A 14,311-nucleotide genomic window follows, 5' to 3' on the forward strand; every position below is an offset into this window, starting at 1 on the left:
TTACAATGACCATAATTTTATTAGGGACAAATGATGCATATAGAGAAAAGTAAAATACAAGGAATAATTGTAGATGTTTCGATACGAGGATATGGAAAAAAGTGGCAGAAATGTTTTGTTCTATCGCGTGAAAAACAACACCGTACTAACACTTTGATGCATGATTAAACTAAGGAAACATGTTAATAAGAACTAATTGTTGGTAAGAACAATTGAGCCAATTTGACATTTCCTTAACAAAAACTACTCTGAACAATTCCTGGGAATAACAATCGACTCATTAATAATAACTATAAGTAAGGCAGCTGTGAAGGGTTTCCTTTCAAAGTTTATCTTGTTCTACGGGACGCTTCACACACGGTTGAGTCCTGGAGAAATACAAGATGGGTACTGCGTGGTTTCTGCCGTTGTTGCAGTTCTTTCTTTTAGTTGGTAAGTAAGACACATCCACGTTTGTTTGAGCTCTATTTTGTCAATAATTTTATCTTTAATGCTGCTTTTCTTGAGAGAACTCTTCGTCAGGGGAAAGCCACGACGTCCACGTCAATTTTCCGAAAATTGCGACGCCTGCTGGTTTCTTTTAGGGTAACATGCCTTAGTGTAATATTCAGCCGAGTGTTTCACTTGTGCTCCGGAGCAACACAACATTTAACGATCAAAAACCTGAACATGTTTTTTCAACGCTCTTAATATTTTCATTCAACTCTCCGTCAAATGTCTTGAAAAAAGATAAGTTAAAGGAACTGACTCTTCCAAACGCCTCGAGTAAAACACCAAAAGGAACAAAGAAAAGTGCTATTCATGTGCGAAGGAAAGGGCTAGACTACGAAAAATCCCTGCTTTTCGGCGAAGTTCGTCGCTAGAATAAAAACAAATTATTCAATGAAAAAGAAATTGATGTTGGCGCGCCGTGTAGGCGCCTAAGAGAGAGGCGCACGTATGATCCCTACTCTGGGTGGGGTGAGGTAGAATTATTTCCAGTGCTTAGATGGGATTGAACTACTGCGAAATGAAATATCTTTACGTATAAGAAGGATTGTATTTAAATTATTGAAGGAACAACTTGCTTTAACTTAAGATCCTTGTCTATCTTCTTAACCAAAATCTCTGAGCAGACAACAACTTTTGGTCAATAAAAGTAGTTTTTCCAACTCCCGTCCTTGAATACATTCTAAAAATTTATAATCAGCAACTCTTCCTCTTCCACTAGATCATTGCTGAAATTTCCCTTGAGAACCTTAGAATTTAAGAACTTGAGGATATAGTTTGGATATAACACCAAATTCTCATCAATTAGCTTCCTGATCTTATGAATGTTGTTATGTGACATAAAATATTATATCACAGAAGTATTTTTTTTTCCATAAATACATGGTGCTTTTCGCGCGCGCTGATTGATGGTTTAAGAGTTTAATTTAGGTCTATTTTTTGCATACAAGCAGAAATAAAATAATTTATTTGTTTCAGTGTCAGTGGCTAGTGGTGAACATTTATCACTAACCACCTCCACATCGGCGAGGAGTTGTTAAGAAACGTACTAAAACAGTAAGACAATATACTACAAAAAAAGATGATTTAAACTCGTTTATTCTGCAGCTATCTGCAGCTGTCACAATCTTTTCGGACGCCAATCCCCGGCTAGTTGCTAAGAGATAGTTTGAGATAGCTAATGAGAGCGCACCCTCAACGCTATCTGCTGTTTTAGTATATACTAAACACTATCATTCACCTCCACTGCGGTGATCTGAAATTAGAGTGATAGAATCAGAGATCATCGAGTCAGTACAACCCATGAGTACTGCCACAGACAGCAAATGTATACACCAACAAATAATTCCCAACAAAAAAAAAAGCAACAGCGAGACAAAATAAAGTAAGAGAAATGAGAGATGTTTCATGATAACTGGATTTTTTCTTTTCATTTTCTAGGATTTGCGGCAGGAGGTATGTACAAAACTTTTTTGAAGCATAATTTAAAGTAACCTTATCGTGGGAAAATAAGACACCTGATTCATTTATAGGAGGCATAAACTCTCCACAAAGGGCAGGAAAAAAAAACCGGGTCAGCTTAGTGGAAAGGTTATTAATTTAATTATTTTCCCACCCTCTGTGCCTACCGTTGTGCAAGTATGTGTCTTCATGGTATTCTTTATGTACTATTTGCGGATGGTATTCGTCTCCTCTCAAAGTGCTGTAGTCCCTACTTCCCTTACTGGGCGTTTGGTATTTTCCATATCTAGATTGTGACGCGCCACTAGGAATAGAAAGTGGAAAGATTCCAAACTCAGCAATGAAGGCTGCCACCGTGGTATGTATAAATGTATTGTATATTTTCTTTTTACTTGACAGCATGGGTTCAGTGTTCCTCGAGCAATATCCCCTTCAAATACTTGCTGTGGTCTATGTCAATATTTCCCCAAAAGACATAATGTCAAAGGTAGCTACATCACGATATCTTAAATATTCATTTATCCCACCGTGCTCAATTTGAGGGTGACTACAACAAACTAGTTGGATGAGATAGTAAAACAGAAAAAAATGGCGATACTGAGCCAAGAAGGACCAAGGTAAAGGAAACTGCTGCGAAGATCCCAGAAGTATTTTGGGGTCTATGTCAGCAGCTAAACAATTGCCCACTTACCCCTTCCTTAATCCATCTTTAACCCAAACTTTTCAGTAGTTGACTGTCATTGGGCTAGGGGAAGGGTTAGTGTGCAGTTGCTTAGATACTGTCATTGATCCGGATTTTCACCCAAATGAGACAACAATAGGCCATTTTACAGTTATGAACTTAGTTGCCAAGCCTTTGATTTGGAGTGAGGCTGAAGATGACCATGTTGTGATAGAGATTAGTATCTAGTTAGCATGATAACAAAGTGATTTGCATTTGAAAAGCAGCAACGTTTGTATCATAACAAGGTCATCCGTAGCCTCACCCCTGTTCAAAGGCTTGGCAACCAAGCGCACAACTGTAAAATGGACTACTGCACCATTAATTACACTTAAAAGCCAAAGCAGATACAATCAGAAGGAGAAACAAATTAATATATGCAACCTTTTTGGTGAAGAGGTTGACGCAAAAGCGCACGCGACAACCCCGAAATGTAAAGAAGGTAATTTCAGGTCACGGCTCCTTGACCTCAGGATTTCAGGGAAATCTGAGAAAACATCACTGTAAGGAAAAGACATAGCGGGAGTAATCAATTTATTTCATTCACAAGACTGAATTTTACTTCTAAAGGAAAAAAGGAACGAACTGACCCTAATGAAAAACGAAAACATATTGTTCAATTTTTTTGTTCCTCTCGTATTCACGTGCATGTTGGTGTTCATCCCTTGTTCATTAGTGATTTTATTTATTTATATTTTATTTATTTATATTTTATTTATACTCTGATTTTATTTATATTTCACTGTTTCAGTTATAAAAATTCATTGATCGCCGGATGCCCGGATTACTTTTCGAGATTGTCGCGTGAACTTTGTCCTTTTATCGACAATCTTTCTGCAAACATCCGTAATAAGCGCACCTGTATTGCCTTGCACGGTGACATTTCAGTCTCAAGGCAACAAAATTTGTCAAAGACGAAATTTGTAAGGACTGGAGGCCGGACATTGTATTCCAGGAAAGTTCTCGGCCAGGTGTCGCTGACAATTTTTACTAAGTCCTCCCTTTTATACTCTGCTAACGACGACTGACTCCTCCCCTCCTTCCTCATAAAAACCATGTGATCCCTCCAAAATCCTCCACACCCCCCCCCCCTCCTTCCTCCGGTGATAGGGATAATGGCCAAAGGTGTGCGGGGTCAAACTATTGGGATTAAGTGCGTCTTTATATCTTGCAGATAATCATCCTTACATGAGTTATGAGAGATCGTCTTTTCTTTTTCTTTATGAATTGAAATTTCCAGTATGGCGGAGCAGGTTGGGAGGCTTACAAGGGAAGACTCAATCATCAGACTACATATTTGGCCGGAAATAACAACAAGGGCCAGTGGCTCCAGGTGGATTTCGGCAAAGTTGTCAAAGTGACGAAAATTGCCACCCAAGGTCGCCATAATGCCAATCAGTATATCACAAAGTATGTAGTGTCCTCAAGCCTCGATGGTAGTCTTTTTCAGTTTCAAGAGCACAAGCCCTACACTGTCCCACGGGTAGGTTGTAAAAGTATTCGATAAATTTGGCCCTAAATGCGCTTCGAGGCTTGTTCTACCCTGTGCGGAATCAACCTGAACACGTTGTTTTCGAAAGTTATTCAAAAAAGCGTAACACAAGTATTCCCTCCACACTAGCCATATAGGAAAATGAATAACATGTCTCCCGTATTTTATCGTAATCCCCCTTGTTTAGCCCAAGTGCTTTTGGTAAAAACAATAGAAAATATGTTTAAATTAAAAAAATAGAAGAAAGACCATCGACAGAAGTTACGCTTGACTGCATTTTTGGACATGCGCACAATTAAGGTCTAATCATACCACCAAGTAGTGACAAAGAGGAGTGACATTAGCGTCTTCGAAAAACTCGCTTTTCCAAATGTTTTTCCTCCTTACTAGGACGCAAATCTGGCGTTAAAATTTATTCTTTCTGAAGAGCTTTCTTTTTAAAGCTCCTTTTTGTGGACGACTAGTCCAGATCAGAGTAGACGGTAGGCCTAAGCGTAACTTTATCCGGCTTACTGTGATTGTAAAGAGGGTATTGTACGGGTTGGTACTCTAAAAAAACATCCATCCATTTCTGTTTTTAGTGGACAATGAATCATTCTTTTTCTAACCTGCACCTAAATGTAATTCTAAATGCTATTTAAATTAGACTGATTTCTTTTAATGACGATGGGTGTTCATCTCAGGAATATTACGGGAACAGCGATTACCGATCTGTAAAGGTGAACATTTTGGATGAACCAATCATTGCTCGTTATGTTCGTATCCACCCGACTGGTTATTACGGCTACACCGCAATGAGGATTGAAATGTATGGCTGCGAGTCCGGTAGGCATTGGTCCAAATTTCCTTTTTTTCTCTTTTAGCTTGAAAGTATTTTAATGAAATGGCTTTTTTCAATTGATTTTTATTATTATAAACTCCGTCACGGGGACACTTTAGTACAGAGCCAATCAGTGAGGAGGATTATTTACCACGTGGTACAAATGAACCAATTATTGTTTTCCATGTGTACAATTAATCACATGGAATATAAAATATATCTTTTACTAATACCACTGCCATTTATGTTGTCACTGTTGTCATCATCATTTTAATTTTTAAACCAGTCAAAAGCGTGTTACAAACGAAAGGAAAAGCGATAGCCTTTTTTTTTTCATTTCTATACAACGGCCGCTATACTTCGAATTCGGACTACAGTAGAACATCGATTTAACGAACCCCATATAACGAAGTCCTCGGTATGACGAACGATATTTTTTAGCCCGGCCAAAGTTATATTAAAGTATATGGGACAGAACCTCAATATAACGAAATCCTCGTTATAACTATTATAATCCAGAAGCCCAAACGTATGATATATTCTGATATAACGAACAAATGTCAACAAGAGACAATTTTTTAAAAGAATTTGTGAAAAAACCAAACTAGTGAGCAGCACTAAACGTCTTTACTCTCCGACGCGTTTCGTCTAACTTAAAAGTTAAGTAAAACCGTGGTCCCCAAATATTTTTCTCACCTGGCTAAGAGAATTTGCATAATTTTTCACAACTTCGTCTGTCCTTGTTCGTAAGTCCGACCAAGCCTATATGGTCTTGTCTTACAAGAGAGGCTGGGTCTGAGCGGCACAGACAAAAATATAAAGGCCTTGCGAGCCGTTTAGAATTACTCATTAAGATCTTCTTGTTGTTTAAGGTTTTGACATTCCAAAACCTCCAGCGTGTATGGAAGGTCTGGGTATGGAAGATGGCAAAATCCCTGACTCGTCCATCACCGCTTCCAGCGTTTACAACTCACACTATCGTCCCAGCAATGGTCGGCTGTACAAATTTCCGTATGGTTGGATGACCTCCCAAAGAAATACCCAACAATGGTTTCAAGTAAATTTTGGAGGCTGGACCCAGGTGACCAGATTCTGCACCCAGGGAGAAGCGTCCGGGAGCTACTGGGTTACCAAGTACAGACTTGCTTATAGCTACGATGGCGTGTTTTATCGGGATTATGTAGAAGATAATCTTTCAAAGGTATGGTTGTTGTTGTTGTTTTTGTTTTTTTTTTTTGCAAATTTAATTCAATACAATGGTTACGAGGGATTTCTGGTAATTTTTAATTTGTGATAGGCTTTTGTCAGTTTTCTTAGACTTGCCCATGCCGACGCTCAACAGCATTCCAGCTATATTGAAGTAATTGATCAAAAGAAACATCCCACTTATTCATTCAGTAGAAATGAATAAACAACAAAAAATAAATTTTCACTCGTTCAGGAAGCTCAGAGCCTTGTAAGCAGCGTAGTTGTTATGGTTTTTCTGTTTTACCCAGCTTTCGTAACTAATTAATCTCCTTTGCCAAGTATGTTTCGAGCACTCTTCAATCGTGTATCCGAAACAATCTGGGTTTACATCGGCCTTGCTTCAGAACACTTTGGGTAAAACCAAAACCGAAGTAATCAAAACCGCTGATCAGATGAAAGGATCACAAGAGACAATGAGATCTCAAATTGAAGAAATTTAAGAAAATGAACGACACTTTTTCGAAAAATGTTTCGACAGTTCTTCTGTCATCTTCAGTTTTAATTATACAAAGTACAAAGTTGAATTTAGTGTGTAACAAAATGCTGATTGGACAAAACAAAACAATAATAACAGAACAAGGTATACATTTATAAGGAAAGTTTTAAGTTCACATGATAAAGTCGTCGAATAAGTGTAGGTTTCTCCCATTGAATGTGGAAAAAAATTGAAAACATTTAAACTGTTTTAAATGAGTTAAAATGTGAGTGTGCAAACTGCAATGGATTCAAATTTAAAGGCTGCGAGACTGACGAGAGTTTTCTAGAGCAAAGCAAAGGAAAACCGAGGCAATTCATAACTACTTTCGACACTCAATTCAAAATTGCTCCATTTGGCTCTCACCATCTTCGCACTCACCAGTTTCGCACTCACCATTCTCGCCATCCTTTCAACCCACCAGACGCCAAACGAAGATCAATCTCGACCTCGTCCTTGAGTTGCCAGTTCTCATTACCTCCTTGTGGTATTTTCTCATTCGTACCTTTCTATGAACGCTAAGTAGTCCAGCTTTGATTGATAAGCAGAGGCAATTATTAGGTTCCTTGCCGCTTGTTCTATTTCAGGAATTTGCGGGCAACACAAACAACTATCTTCAAATATGCCACGATCTGAAGAATCCAATTGTCACAAGATACATTCGCATCATCCCATTAGCGTGGAATGTTTATATTGCCCTAAGGGCTGGCTTTTACGGCTGTAAATCTGGTAAGTTTCGAATATATCTAATCTTTCTATTCTAGAATCGTGTTTTTTTCACAAAGAAGAATAAAAGTACTTACTACATTTTTGTCACGTGTGAGCTTAGTTAATTGTAAGTTAGTTTTTAGGTTAAAACTTTATGCTTTTAGAAATTACTAGTTGCCATTCTGCATAAGTAACGCAGTAATCAGTTCAGTATCTAAGCAACTGCATTTCTACCCCGCCTACCCCTTCCCTAACCCAACATTAACTTGTTATCAGTCAAGAATGTTGTTGGGTGAGGGGAGGGTTTAGGTGGGTTATACTAAGGTAATGAGATAAACTTCAATATATCTTGAAAAACTCTATGAATCTTGTATCGATACCTTTATGCCAACAGGGTTCGATATCCCCGAGATTGTATGCGCAGATGCTCTCGGAATGGAAAACGGCAAGATACCAGATTCGTCCATTATGGCTTCATCACGTCTTAACCAATGGTGGGGACCCGAGAGAGGAAGACTGAACGAGCAGAAAGAGGGTATTGGACGGATTTCATTACGTTCTCATCATCATCCTTACCATCGTCATCGTCATTGTTGTCATCATCATTAGTATCTTCTTTGTTATCATCATCCCATTATCATCTTCATTATCAGCGTCATTGACATCATCGCCGTCGTCATCATCATTATTTTTATCATCATTCCATATTGCCGTGTGTCTGTTCAGTAATAGATCATGGATGACGTCAAAATGCAGTAAGGACAAAAAAGAAAGGCACACAAGGCGCAGCCAGGAGTTGAACTGGTGTTCTTGGCACACCTCGACGTCTTCTTTGTTCTGTAACTGAACAAATCCACAGCAACATGTTTTATTTTGTAGCAAAACGAAATATTGTTCATGGTCACGTCATCAATGCGTCTGTCTACCAATAATTCATTAATAAGAAACCAATCAGCATTACATATGAATTGTCATCGTCATCATGATAATCATCATTATATAAGTTAGACTAGTATGAAAACTCTGATTGGTCGAAAGCATACAGTCAATACACAATGGTGTGTGAAGTTGACAAGATAACTCAATATTTGCTGCAGATAATTGGTTATCATGTCGAGTTCAAAGTCTGTCTAGTTTCCAACCCCTTCGTTTGTGAAGTGTTCCCAAACGTTTGCTAACTCAGAGAGAAATGTCTTCTTTCGCAGATTTCTTAAAAATGTTATAACAAAACAATTGTTGAATTCGGTTTTTACATGATATCATGAATTGTCAAACCTCGTGTCTGTGATATAAACTACATGGATGTAACTCAGACTTCGGCGTTGATAACTTATGCAATTTCGAAAACCAGGAGCTCATTACTTGGAGCGTTCAATTCCCATACTGAACTTATGTCATGGCATTTTCACAGAACGGTTTTTTTAATTTGCATCTTTAGGGAGTTACCAGGGTGGTTGGATTTCCCAATATGCCCATACTAATCAATAAGTGATTTGTATCCTTAGGGAGTTATCAGGGTGGTTGGATTTCCCAATATACGGACGCTAATCAGTGGCTGATGGTTGATTTGGGAAAGGTTACCAAGGTAACTAGACTAGCAACACAGGGCCGATCTGACGCGGGATGGTGGTCAAAGTCCTATAGCCTGGAATACAGTGAAGATGGAGGAGTGTTCAAACCTTACAAAAATGGCCAGGTATCGTTATTAAATTGACCGTGCAACGGATAAGTGGCCTGGTGCTTCGCATAGGTAGGAAGTACTTCCACGTGATTAGGAATTCCAGGACCGCGTACTTTATTTTTTTGTCTTAATATTCTCAGACATATTCTTTGTACTGTCATAGGAGCTTCAAGGGAATATCGACTATACTAATGCAGTTGGGCATATTCTTGATCCACCAATTATCGCGCGCTTCATCAAAATCAACGTCAAATCATATCATGGATATCCGTCCCTGAGAGTTGAATTATATGGATGTACCGATGGTAAGTGAGATGCCTTGGTAGTTGGGAATTAGTTATTTTTAGGGATTTTAAGAAAACCACGACGGCGAAGGCGAAGGCGACGAGAACGTAGTGAAACAAAAGATCTGATGAGCAAAACAATAGCGAAACACGTCCGTTTTAAAACTTTATACATTTCTTAGCCGTCCCATGCAGATCAAAAACGTGAAATCATCAAATTTTACGTTCTCTTAGCAAGGAAATATCTACAGCAATTTAGCCACGTTTTTATTTTTAACTCAACACCACATTTACAAGTTGTGCCGAGGTGAAGATGTCGTACCGTCAGAAAAGGTTAACCCATCGAGCTACTTGTAAAAATCTTAGCGGAAAATAAATTACGTTTCTTATTACCACATGTTGCCATAGTGACATCTCAAACTCCCTATTCACCTCCTGGCGGGGGTGGGGGGGGGGGGTGGACAACTTTAGAGGAATCACATGGTTTTCAGGAGCATAAGAATATAACAGAACCCTAAGGGGATTTGACAAATTATTGTGTTCAGGGTTTCAAACACATGCTATCATTACCATTGCATCGCACTGTGAGCCTCTAATAGAATACATCTTTTGCCAGTTTTGAGCAATGTGAAAGAGTAACAGCTTTTACTTTATGAGTGCAGCAGTCCCCCAACCGTTTACTCCAGGGTGACCATTTGCATCCAAATAATTTTACCAGTATCAACCACCATGGGCGAGGGTTTAACACAGGTCAACATGGAATCTACCATTTGTTTTATACGATAAAAGAGAGAAATGTTGTTATACTGACGACGTTATATATCTATGCTTCTGTTCTCCCATAGATCATGGGTAAGAACCAATGAAATACGTGTGTAATTAAGCTTATCACATAAAACTTGAGTAATCTATTTCTGTGTGCAGGGTTCTCAATACCGAGACCACCACAGTGCATGGATGCCCTTGGAATGCAAAGTGGTAAAATACCGGACTCTGCGATTACAGCGTCAAGCTCATCAAATGCTAATAGCTTTGCTCCATACGTTGGCAGACTTCATTTCCTGAGTTCCGGCAGTGGTAAATACGGAGGCTGGGCCGCGGCCTCAAACAATGCTGAGCAGTATTTCCAGGTCGACTTTGGAAGCTGGACGCAAATATCAGCTGTTACCACCCAAGGAAGGCAGGATGCTGCCCAGTGGGTCAAAACGTACAGCCTATCATTCAGCTATGATGGTGTCTTCTGGCAAACAGTCCTAAATGAACATGACCTAAAGCAGGTGAGAACCTAACAGTACAGTTTTCTGCCTTGTTCATTCGGTTGCCTACAATTCTTTTTGGTACAGACTTTTATTCGAAAGTCCCAATCTATTAAATAACTGATTTAATGAAAAATAATGTTACAAAGCGACTCACTCGTGCAATTTGAATTTTATACAGGTTTTTATAGGAAATTCTGACCGATTCACACCAGTAAGGAACGTACTGTACAAACCGATTATAACGCGGTATATCCGCATTCACCCAGAAACATGGCAGTCTCACATAACCCTGAGAGCCGAATTTTACGGCTGCAAAGAAGGTAAAATGTTTATTTGAATTATTTAAGCACTTTTCGAACCCCAGACCATTATAATCAACGACCAATCAGAGTTAAGGAGGACTTGTTTGAGAGCCAGTAAGAACTCAAAGTAAATCAACGTAAGTGTGAGCAAACACGGGTGACCAAGACTTAAAGGTGAACTTCAGAGGTCTATTATTACTACTTACGATTCGATGACCGCGTCATGAGTTTTTCATAGGCTCTTTTCGGTGTGCTGAGTGCAAATTTGCCAGTGTTTTCCTTGTAAGCACTTCATCATAGTTTGTATTTCATGGAAAAAGTGTCCTTAATTTCTCAGTATGGTTATCTATGTACAATCCCTGTTAATCTTTTCAAAGGTCCTTCAAGTAATTCTTCTCACCATATGCCACACAATTCTTATGATGTCAGCTTGGAGAATTCGACATTGGATCAACTAATAATCCCCCAATTATTGATATTTTTCTGTATTCTCATTGCTTGTCTGCTTGATATTGTATTGATATCATAAGGAGAAATTCTAGCTTGGTCACTCGTCACTGTAAGGCCATTCATACAATTTCTGTGTTTCCCTATCTCACCAAAGTAAAATTTCTCTATCTGTATTTTTGTTTCATGAAGAAGCGTTTTTTTTCTTGTACCTCGGGCTAGTCTCACACTTAAGTACTGATTCTCAACAAAATACAGCTCTAATTTACATCTTTTGTTGTTGTTGAAATAGGATTCAAACCACCCGTAATAGTTTGTGCTTCTGCTCTGGGAATGGAAAATGGCCACATACCAGATACAGCCATGACAGCATCATCACGTTATAACCAATGGTGGGGACCTGAGAGGGCAAGACTTAACATGCAGAAAGAAGGTATTGGATAGATTATTTTAAACTTGACAGATGTTCCTCTCTCCATCCAGGAGTATAAATGGGTATCGGTGAATTGTCAGGGAAGCCTGATAAAATACTAAGGGGGGGGGGGGTGGGTGGGTAACCTTGCGATGGACTAGCATTCCATCCGGGGGAGGCGTGGTAATAACACTCCAGTAACACTCCTAGTAACACTCTTAGATGCTTCGTGCCACATGGAAACCGGGATAAGCTTTGACTACAGGTGGTCAATAGGCTCTAGCACAGACTTTACCTTTTACCTATCAGTGGGGAGGCTAAGAACTCGGAAACAATTCTAGCATGACAGCTAAGTATTGTGTAAAGTTGATAGTGAAGACAAGAACTCGAACGAAGGCAAAGTGTTGAAATGAAATCTTTCCGAAATGTTAAGGTAAAGATATCTATATCTTTAGGGAGTTACCAGGGAGGTTGGATTTTCCAATATGCCAATACTAATCAATAAGTGATTTGTATCTTTAGGGAGTTACCAGGGAGGTTGGATTTCCTAATATGCCAATACTAATCAATAAGTGATTTGTATCTTTAGGGAGTTACCAGGGAGGTTGGATTTCCCAATATGCCAATACTAATCAATAAGTGATTTGTATCTTTAGGGAGTTACCAGGGAGGTTGGATTTCCCAATATGCCAATACTAATCAATAAGTGATTTGTATCTTTAGGGAGTTACCAGGGAGGTTGGATTTCCCAATATGCCAATACTAATCAATAAGTGATTTGTATCTTTAGGGAGTTACCAGGGAGGTTGGATTTCCCAATATGCCAATACTAATCAATAAGTGATTTGTATCTTTAGGTAGTTACCCGGGTGGTTGGATTTTCCAATATGCCAATACTAATCAATAAGTGATTTGTATCTTTAGGTAGTTACCCGGGTGGTTGGATGTCCCAATATGCCAATACTAATCAATAAGTGATTTGTATCTTTAGGTAGTTACCCGGGTGGTTGGATTTCCCAATATGCCAATACTAATCAATAAGTGATTTGTATCTTTAGGTAGTTACCCGGGTGGTTGGATTTCCCAATATGCCAATACTACTCAATAAGTGATTGGTATCTTTAGGGAGTTACCAGGGAGGTTGGATTTCCCAATATGCCAATACTAATCAATAAGTGATTTGTATCTTTAGGGAGTTACCAGGGAGGTTGGATTTCCCAATATGCCAATACTAATCAATAAGTGATTTGTATCTTTAGGTAGTTACCCGGGTGGTTGGATTTCCCAATATGCCAATACTAATCAATAAGTGATTTGTATCTTTAGGTAGTTACCCGGGTGGTTGGATGTCCCAATATGCCAATACTACTCAATAAGTGATTGGTATCTTTAGGGAGTTACCAGGGTGGCTGGATTTTCCAATATGCCAATACTAGTCAACAAGTGATTTATATCTTTAGGTAGTTACCGGGGTAGTTGGATTTCCCAATATGCCGTTACTAATCAATAAATGATTTCTATCTTTAGGGAGTTACCAGGGTGGATGGATTTCCCAATATAGGGACGTGAATCAGTGGCTGATGATTGACTTGGGAAAGGTTTCCAAGGTAACTAGAATTGCGACGCAGGGCCGATCTGACGCGGGATGGTGGTCAAAGTCCTATAGCCTGGACTATACCACGGAAGATGGAGGAGAGTTTACAAAGTACAACAATGGCGAGGTATGTTTACACTCACTGTTAGACTATTCGGCGCCAAATGGATAACGAAAGATGAAAGGGCTGTAGCATTTCAGAGGGAGTTTAAAAAAAAGCGTAATGCGAGTTAAAATCCTGGTTGTTTTATCAGACCTGAGTTTAATATGATTTCCATAATTTACACTAAGCTTTTCAATTCAAGTGATGAACTTACTCATGGAAGCCCCAGATGATTTTGGTCATGTCACGATAACATTTATCTGAACCCCCCTCTAAGGCTCTACAATAGCATTATGAACCCCCAAACCCCTCCACAGGGGGGAGGGGGGGTGGGGGTGGGGCAGGGAATTGGCAGTCAAGTTTCCAAAATTTACCATTTTCCCGCTCCGTTCTCCATGAAAACCATATATCCCCCTAAACTCTTCCCCCCCCCCCTCCTCAGGCGAAAAATGAGTGGTCCTCTTTTCTTAAATCTGAAACTGTCCTTTTTGAAAAGGTTCTCATGGGCAATACCGACTACAAGACTGCAGTTGGCCGCATTCTTAACCCAGCCATCATTGCTCGATTTGTTAAAATCAATGTCAAATCATATTCAGGATACCCGTCGCTTAGAGTGGAACTCTTTGGATGCTCTGATGGTATGTGGCTTATAATGTCAAATTTTTGGTAAATAAGAACGTCAAAGAAAAAACTCTAATATAAGAGGAAGTGGCCTTTTTTCACAAGATCTCAGAAGAGACAGAATGTTATCGCCTGTATCAGTTACTTTCAATAAATGGTTATTCATTTTTGAGAAATGCAAGATGTCTTAGATA

General features: G+C 39.1%; 1 protein-coding gene across 1 annotated transcript in view; it reads left to right on the forward strand.

The window, feature by feature from the left end:
- The first annotated feature begins 304 nt into the window (after positions 1-304).
- The window catches only part of LOC113681379 (uncharacterized), a 30,987-nt gene continuing 16,980 nt past the window's right edge, over positions 305-14,311 (forward strand). The window contains exons 1-15 of the mRNA XM_089183819.1: positions 305-432; positions 1,930-1,944; positions 2,241-2,308; positions 3,912-4,154; positions 4,847-4,988; positions 5,856-6,184; positions 7,294-7,435; positions 7,809-7,949; positions 8,920-9,110; positions 9,259-9,400; positions 10,304-10,656; positions 10,817-10,958; positions 11,680-11,820; positions 13,327-13,520; positions 13,993-14,134. Of these exons, the coding sequence (XP_089039945.1) occupies positions 384-432; positions 1,930-1,944; positions 2,241-2,308; positions 3,912-4,154; positions 4,847-4,988; positions 5,856-6,184; positions 7,294-7,435; positions 7,809-7,949; positions 8,920-9,110; positions 9,259-9,400; positions 10,304-10,656; positions 10,817-10,958; positions 11,680-11,820; positions 13,327-13,520; positions 13,993-14,134 (2,434 nt within the window). The 5' untranslated portion in view covers positions 305-383. The remainder of the gene's footprint in view (positions 433-1,929; positions 1,945-2,240; positions 2,309-3,911; positions 4,155-4,846; positions 4,989-5,855; positions 6,185-7,293; positions 7,436-7,808; positions 7,950-8,919; positions 9,111-9,258; positions 9,401-10,303; positions 10,657-10,816; positions 10,959-11,679; positions 11,821-13,326; positions 13,521-13,992; positions 14,135-14,311) is intronic.

This window comes from Pocillopora damicornis, chromosome 10, assembly GCF_964200805.1.
Source record: "Pocillopora damicornis chromosome 10, jaPocDami1.2, whole genome shotgun sequence".
Classification (NCBI taxonomy): domain Eukaryota; kingdom Metazoa; phylum Cnidaria; class Anthozoa; order Scleractinia; family Pocilloporidae; genus Pocillopora; species Pocillopora damicornis.